The sequence below is a fragment of the Podarcis liolepis genome, assembly GCF_965112155.1.
Source record: "Podarcis liolepis genome assembly, chromosome: 2".
NCBI classification, from domain to species: Eukaryota; Metazoa; Chordata; class Lepidosauria; order Squamata; family Lacertidae; genus Podarcis; species Podarcis liolepis.
The window spans coordinates 79,140,274-79,148,527 of NC_139555.1; the positions used below are offsets into that span (position 1 = coordinate 79,140,274).

At 44.3% G+C, this 8,254-nt stretch overlaps 1 protein-coding gene across 1 annotated transcript in view; it reads right to left on the reverse strand.

The window, feature by feature from the left end:
- The window catches only part of NUP210 (nucleoporin 210), an 84,841-nt gene extending 77,983 nt beyond the window's left edge, over nucleotides 1-6,858 (reverse strand). The window contains exon 1 of the mRNA XM_083489459.1: nucleotides 6,109-6,858. Within this exon, the coding sequence (XP_083345585.1) occupies nucleotides 6,109-6,272 (164 nt within the window). The 5' untranslated portion in view covers nucleotides 6,273-6,858. The remainder of the gene's footprint in view (nucleotides 1-6,108) is intronic.
- Nucleotides 6,859-8,254: the final 1,396 nt, after the last annotated feature.

The following is an 8,254-nucleotide window of genomic DNA, read 5'->3' on the forward strand; positions in this document are numbered from 1 at the left end:
ATGGCATCACGGTCAGCTCATTCTACCTCTTTCTATGGAGATAAAGTTCTGAAAAGCTTTCCCCTAATGGCTTGGCCGGGGGGGGGAGGGGGGACAACCCACTGTCATTTACTTACTAGTTTGAAATTATTTATTGTTCACATTCTCAGCTGAATTCTGCCGCAGGTCTGGAAGATGTAGAAACCCATTGAAAACCTTTTGTTCTCACTTTTTCATTCATATTATGTATAATGTATAAATAGTTCTTGCCTTTCAGCAATGTCAGTTTCAAATGAAAAACCTACTAATACATCTTCAAGCCAATCATTTTTTAAATTACGGTTTCACTTATTACTTATTACAAACACATTGGTTCTATGTTGAATCTTGCTGCACTTTTAGTTTCTTTTGATTAGCTACCCTGCCAAGTAGAAAATAAGCCTATGCTGGGTGGGTGGGGGGCTCCTATTACAGCAAATAATTCTACGACTCACTGAAGCAGTCCACTGAACAAAAATCAGACTTAGTACTAATTCTTTCAAGGTGGCTAAGAATGGCAACCCTGAGGATTCAAGACAGAGCAGAAATCTTATTGTCCACCTCCAAGGCGGCATGTAGAAGCTTGGATTTCAAGCTCTGCTCTATCTAATTTGTAGAAGAATGTTCAGCTACTCCTTTAATCTGAGAATAATGTTTTTGTCCAGTTAATCGGTGGGCCTGACAACAAGCAGAGATTCAGGATTCATGAAGAGCTCACTGCCCTGCAGGCTGCAGCTTTCTACTTCCTGACAAAACTGGAGAAAAATGAGGTTGCTATCCTATATAAAACACTTTTATATTTGGCACTTTACAGAGAATACTACTGTGTCTTAAAAAAAAAAAAAAGGTAAGTGTGGAGATAAGGCAAACACAGATCCACTGTCTTTGTCCCAGATACAAAAGATCTTCTGATACAACAATGTGTGCTGAAACTGCTTTCACTGCACTTTAATACAGGAATAGAGAATCCCCATCTGCCGCATCCATCTGTCTGGCCCCTGGGAGTTAAACTTCATGGGAAGGGTAGGGTGGGGTTATTGGGTTGTTTTGTTCTTGCTCTTATTATGCATTTTGTGTTTTTACTTTGTATTTTAATGCTTCATATTGTCCTGAGATCTTCAGATGAAGGGTGGTAGACAAATGTAACAGCAGCAGTAGCACCACCACCACCCGCAGCACAGGCTTAAGTTTGTTGTGTATTTATGTGAACTCATTCATTAACCATCTATTTCAGCGGTCAGCAACCTTTTTCAGCTGTGGGCCAGTCCACCGTCCCTCAGACCATGTGGTGGGCTGCACTATATTTTGAAAAATATATATGAACGAATTCCTATGCCCCACAAATAACCCAGAGATGCATTTTAAATAAAAGGACACATTCTACTCATGTAAAAACATGCTGATTCCTGGACAATCCGCGGTCTGGATTGAGAAGGCGATTGGGCAGCATCTGGCCCCTGGGCCTTAGGTTGCCGACCCCTGATCTATTTCCTTTGAAAGATATTCTCTGAAAGATTCACTCATGCCCTAGCTTAATTTGCAAAACTGCCAAATTAACTTGATTTTATCTTATATTTTAGTCATAAGTAGGACTAAAAAAATGTAGTCTTGCAAATCGACTTGGGCAACAACGCTGTATGCACAGACTGTGCTTCTGAGTAAGGATTTCACTATTAGTGTTGCAACTTCCTCCACATATTCTTTCAAATATAGCGTATCACCCACACATCCTGTCTGCTGTGCTGTAGAGAGCAACCCTAAAGCAGAAAAAGAATACATATATTGTGTTTGAAAGAATCATCTAAAGACTTAACTTCAAAGTGCTAAAATGAGCTTGATTTGAAGAGCTAAATAAAAAAGATAAAGCAAACTCACTGCTGATGGTGGTGCCACTAGTAACTACAACTTTCTTAAACGTTGTGGGATAAACAGCTTGCCAAAACAAATTATAAAGAGCCAACCACAATTTAACCTTTGGGGAAATGTGTCTGTTTCTCACTCTAGGGTGCATTTACTGATTTTAGTGGACAGTGATGCCATCTAGACTCTTCTGACCACAAACACACCTCAAGCTGCCTCTATTTTATCCTTGTGGTCAACAGACATCTCTAGACTGCTAAAGTAGGTTATATGGTCCATTGCCGTGCACAAGCAAGCAAAAGTATTAAACAGCTGTTGTCTAATCTAGCTATCTCCGTAACTAAATTTTGGTGATAAATTGTAACACTTACTAGCGTTACAGGTTAATGTCTCTAACAGTTAGAGTTAGGGTCTCTAACTGCATTGCCTGATTCAGCCAGTTTCCCTTTTCTAGTGAATATCCAGCATAATTGTGAATATTTTTATTCAGTGGCTGATACTGAGTGCACCTTCCAACCTTTAACATGTGTAGATTGTGTATGCACTGAGAAAGCAGAATCGCACTCAGTCCCTCTGCATTCTTGCCCCACAGTTACTTCAGCCTAAGGTACACCTTGTATTTGTCCACGCAACACTGAAAATACATTAACTAAGATTTATGTGACTGGAGTTCAACCCGCTTAAGCCTAGTCTGTGCAATCATTACTCCTCAAGATCATATACCCCTTTGCAGGACCAGCATAGGGAGGAAAAGAATAGTGTGTGCAATGATATCCGTCATGCATCTGCAAATCCTCCCATAAGCAATTAGCAAAACAGATTGTTGTGAGATTCTAGAAAACATTAGTGATTTTTAAAAAATACTTCATGAATAATTCCTAGTTAACAGCTTCAGGTAAAAATGTAAAATATCATCTATCAACAATTTATTTATTTATTTACTTTTAAAACCACATATAAAATTTTACTTCCGTTTTGTTTCCCACACAGAGAATATAAGCATACTTTAGATGAAACTGTACTTCCTGTTGTTTTTTTTAAGTGCAGCAAAAAGGGGGAAAGTCATTTAACACAGGCCTACTGTTATAAGCAAAATACCAAATGAAGGGGAGAGAGAGAAATATCAAGGCAGAAATGAAATCCCTCTGGGTTATTTCCTTCATTTCCAAAGAACATTAATAACTCAAACGACAAATCAGAAACGGCCATAAATATCAACAGTTGGTTGGATCAGCACAGCTCTGCTCACAAGACACTGCCACCTTTTCCCTCGTTGCCCCTATAACAACCCCCCCCCCCCAAATCTGAGTGTGAGGCCCAGCTACACACTCAGAATGAATGGCAAAGAAGTCTGTGGTCACTTGTGCTGCTTGGGTGATTGACGCCAGAAATCAGTGACATACAGTTGCTCCCAAATACATGTCACAAGCTGTCTGTACAGCAGGTTTAAACAAGGGAAGCTCTAACACAAAGATAATTGTTAATATCTCGTGAGTATTGCTGTGCTGAGCAAACCTAATTACATCAGTCAGTCATGGGTAGTTAAATGTTTAAACCTATTAGTGGTATTAGATTGTCTGAACAGGTGTTGGACCAAAGTCAATGCAGTTATTTGGATATTTTCCCCATTTATTCCCATGTCTTAGAGCAATGCATCCTGAAGGCTTTGCTGAACTATGTTGATGGGATATAAAATGTAAAAAATAAATATATGTAGAAATCAAAATAATGTCCAAAGGGAAAACTTTAGAATGACAACTTTCCCTCAGTAATCAAAACTGAGATCCCAGTTAAATACACATGCCAGGCCAGTTTAACATCAGTTTCCTGTACATTTTTAACATGATCAGTTGATGACTCTTTTTGGAGGGAAATTATCTATTTATTACACACTTTGCTATGGTCTTAATATAAGTAAGGTCAAAACACATTATTGACCTCCATTATTGAGGGACTGTCCAGAACTATATCTTACCACGTGTTAAAGGTTCAATTACAACTTTCTTTTACAACCTGAGGATGTGCACTAGATGATTAGATTTGCCTGGGCTACTACCTGTTTTCTTTAGCTTTTTGTAGCTACACATGGGCTGACTGCGTAGGTTTCTGTGAGAGTGAGTGGTGCCTGTCACCCTCATACAGGAAGTGGTGAGGCCACTTCTGGAAAAAGTCCACCCAAGAACTAGGAGGTTCATGACAGCTGCTATTCAATTGCAAATACCCCTTCATAAAGGTATTGCGTGGCGGCCACACAGGCACTGAAAAGCTGGTGGACATGCAGCTGCAGATAACCTTGCAGGAAGGAGATTATCTTGACCCATTTCAGCCTGGATTCATGTCTGGCTTTGGAAGTGAACCAACCTTGGTTGCCCTGCAAGCCCTGTATCAGGAGAGGAACTGGGGGAGTGTGGTCTTGTTGCTGCTTTTTGATCTCCATCAGTGGCTTTTGATACTATCAGCTGGTCAAGTAAATACCATATCTAAGTGCACTGAAGGTTGGAGACATGATGTTATGCAGGGTCCACTTCTATCTACAAAGCCACCTTCAGAATATGCTGCTGTGGAATTACTGTGCAACCAGTTGTTGATGTCCCATCTGTTTAACATCAGTATGAAACTGCTGGGTGAGGACATTTGGACTGCCACTCTAGAGATATTCTATTTCTCTTTGTTATGGCTTTGTGGAAAGTTCAATAATTAGCAAGCCTAATAGTTTGTTTGTTTAGAATAGGACAGCATAGTTATTTTTCATGAGCAAGTAGTTTTGGGCTACAAGAATATTGAAAGATGCTTTCCTTTATACTTGTTTAGTATAGTAGATTATCGCCATGTGCATAATGCACGTTTTACTTGCAGACTTTAAAAATAACCATTTCCCCTTTTCATCTATACCGAAATCTGTTAAGACAGTACAGGAAAGAGGTTGTGAGGCAGAGCAAACTTTTAAAAAGAATTTCTACCATATGAAAAACACAGTACAGTACAGTATTGCTCACTTCTACTTTTGCCACCATTGAGGCAGGCAACCATTGAATAAATGATGTGTCACTGAAAGAAGCTTTCTTTGTTACACTGTATCTCTGTTAGATAAGGGTTCACTTTTAAAATGCTTAAAAACTTGTTGAGCATCCACCGGTTATACATGGAAGGGGGGTTGGCTGCCAGTCCTTGAAGCTTGGAATGCCCCTGCCCTGTCTTAACAAAGCACACTAAAATGTCTGCTCTCATTTTGAGAAACACAATTTGTAACTTCATGTTGCTACTGTATTCCAAACTTCAGGGCTTTTACGCACCCACAGTCTTGTCGTTCTGGTACTGGTTGGATTTCTGCCACAATCACTGTACCACTTCAAGCTTCTTAGGTTTGGCCAGTGGCGTAGCGTGGGTTGTCAGCACCCAGGGCAAGGCAAGTAATTTGCGCCCCCTAACCCGTGGATTTGCGCCCCCTAACCCTAACCCCCAGATGTTGCGCCCGGTGCGCCCGGCCCCCCCTGCACCCCCCACGCTACGCCACTGGGTTTGGCACACTGTCGCCTATGCCTCACCGTGACAAAGTCAGCCCAGACAGCATGGATAAACTTCTGACTCTTTCTCACACACCCGGCGACACTTGGAAAGCACACTTGGGACTCAGCTACAAAAACGTTTTAAATGTATTGTAAAGTGCAATCTACAAATGTGACACTAGATGGGGACAGGGAGCTCGGCAAAATTCAAAGTATTTTTCAAAACTTTTTTTTTTTAAAAAAACACATTTTCAGTGGGGTTTTTTATGTGTAGTTTCCCCCTGGCTCAGAACCAAGGAGGGTGAGAAGGTGCATCAAACCACCTGATCCGATCTTTTGCAATGAAACTGCGCCAAACTCTCCACAACACTCAAGTTTCTTGTAAACTTTTTTAAAGAAGCAGTCCCCTCGCACCTGAAGCGCGGCGCAAGCGTCCTGGAGACTCAACAGCTGCGCCGTTTTATGAGTTGAGTAAAATGGTACCGGCTAAGTCGCTCGCCGCCCTAGGAATAACACCTCGCTAACTCAAACTGCCTGTCGCAGGTAAAGGCTTCTTTGCTGGGAGCTGCAGCCTCAGTTCTTTCGCGCCCCAACCCTCACGTGGTGCCGTTTCAGCAGCAAAGTTGAACGCCACACGTGCGCCATGTGCCTCAACTCTGCGGGGCCCCGCGCGCTCGACCCCGTCCTGCGCCTCTCTCTCTTTCTCGCGCGCGCGCTCACTCACCAGCGGTAGCAGCCCTCGCTTGCCTCCAGAGTGAAGTTGATCCTGGTGCTTCGGCTGAAGGGCAGCAGCACTTTGGGAATGTTCAGCTTGGAAGGCACCACGGCGACCGGGAGGAGGAGGAGGAGAAGGAGCCCGAGCGGCGCACGGGGTGCTGCGGGTGCCATCGCGCCTGGACTCGTGGCCGCCCCCCCGCCAAGCCAAATGGGTGCCGCCGCCGCTCTCCGCAAGCTCTCCTTCGGGGGAGCGCGCGCCCTGCCGCTGACCCGCTCGAAGCCCTTCCTGAGCCGAAGGGAAAGGGAAGCGGCTGCTTCTCTGCAGCGGTGGCGGCAGCACTGCCTCGAACCAACCTCCTCACAGGAATCGCCCGCCTCGAGCTGCTATTCGAGGGACGTCACGGCGCGGCGGGCCAAGCCGAGAGAGAGAGACCCCGCGCTGAGGGCCAGGCGCCGGAGGCGGGGAAGGAAGGCCTGGAGCCGTCAGCGGAGAGAGAAGCGGCAGCAGGTGCCGCCGGGCTGCTCTCACCTGCTGGCCGCTGGGGACACTGCAGGCTGCTGCTTCCTGACCCGCTGGGGAGGCAGCTGGGGTGTTTGTTTGTTTCCAGCGCGGCTCGCCGCCGAGGGCGCTTCCGTAGGGGCCTGATCCCCGAGGGAAGTAGAAGGAAGGAAACCGGAGGAAGGAGATACTGCCCTTCTTTTCCCGCCCTCCTTCCACGTGCCTCTTTCTCCTAGCCAGATGTTTTGGTGGTAATATTGATGCAGTGGCGTAGCGTGGGTTGTCAGCACCCAGGGCAAGGCAAGTAATTTGCGCCCCTAACCCATGGATTTGCGCCCCCTAACCCGTGGATTTGCGCCCCCTAACCCTAACCCCCAGATGTTGCGCCCGGTGCGGCCGGCCCCCCCTGCACCCCCCACGCTACGCCACTGTATTGATGCCAAGGCACTACCATGAATTAACAAGGAGGAGTTTGGAGCCCGCTATCATACTATAAGTAACAGGGCAGCCTCGGAGCCCTGCAGATCTTGCAATAGATGTCAATAATAGGCTTAGTCAAAACTCATGGCACTTAGTCAAAACTCATGAGCTCAAATAAACATCATTTACCTTCCCGCCACAGCAGTACCTATTTATCTACTTGTGCCGGTATGCTTTCAAACTGCTAGGTTGGCAGGAGCTGAGACAGAGCAACAAGAGCTCACCCTGTCACAGGGATTCGAACCGCTGACTTTCTGAACTGCAAGTCCAAGAGGCTCGGTGCTTTAAACCACATCGCCACCTATGTCCCTTGATGTCAGAATACTTTGTTGCTAATGCTATAGCTTAATTCTCAGTCACAGCAGTTCTTGTGGGATGAAATGGGAATGGGATGAAAACTGCCTTCAACATTGAAACTTTAAATTGCAGATATGCAAATAATGCAAATGCCACATGGGAATGTCTGAATGCTCAGGTGACAACCATGACCAAGGATGCCTTTTAGGCATCGGTATCTGGCATGGCGGGGAAAATGTCTATGTGGACATCATTACATCATATCTTTATATATTTATTTTACATTTTACCCAGTGGCCTGACTAGTGTTCTGTGAAGCAGCTGTCACTATCTTTATTAGCCTCAGAATGCCTCTGGGTGCACAGGGTAAAATGGAAAACAAAAATTTCACTGGGTATTGACGTTATCATTCCAGTTGTGACACCACTTTGCCCAGGGATAGAAGTGCAAAAGATAATATTGGAACAGGACATTAATGTCGGCAGGAGCTGTACTTTATTCAAGTGTACACAGAAGACAACCCCAAATTGCATCCCTATTCTATTATGGTCACATTCATCCAGACACCGCAGTCTACAAATAACAGAACAATTCTTTTTTGTAAACATGTCAAATCCTTTGGGTTTTTTTTATAGCTAGTGGTTTACATTCCTTATAAGACCCTTCAAAATCCAGTGAAACCAGTATAGCTACACTGCATGCTGATAATATCTTTAAAAACACAAGGAAAGAATGGACCCTAAAAACACACACGCAAATAAGGTAAGAATGGACCCTAATCTGAATAAGGGTACACCCAAACATGTCATACTGAAGGACAAGTACTTATGTAAAGTTCTCTGGATATTTGGCCACACTATACAAGTTACAAGTAGTA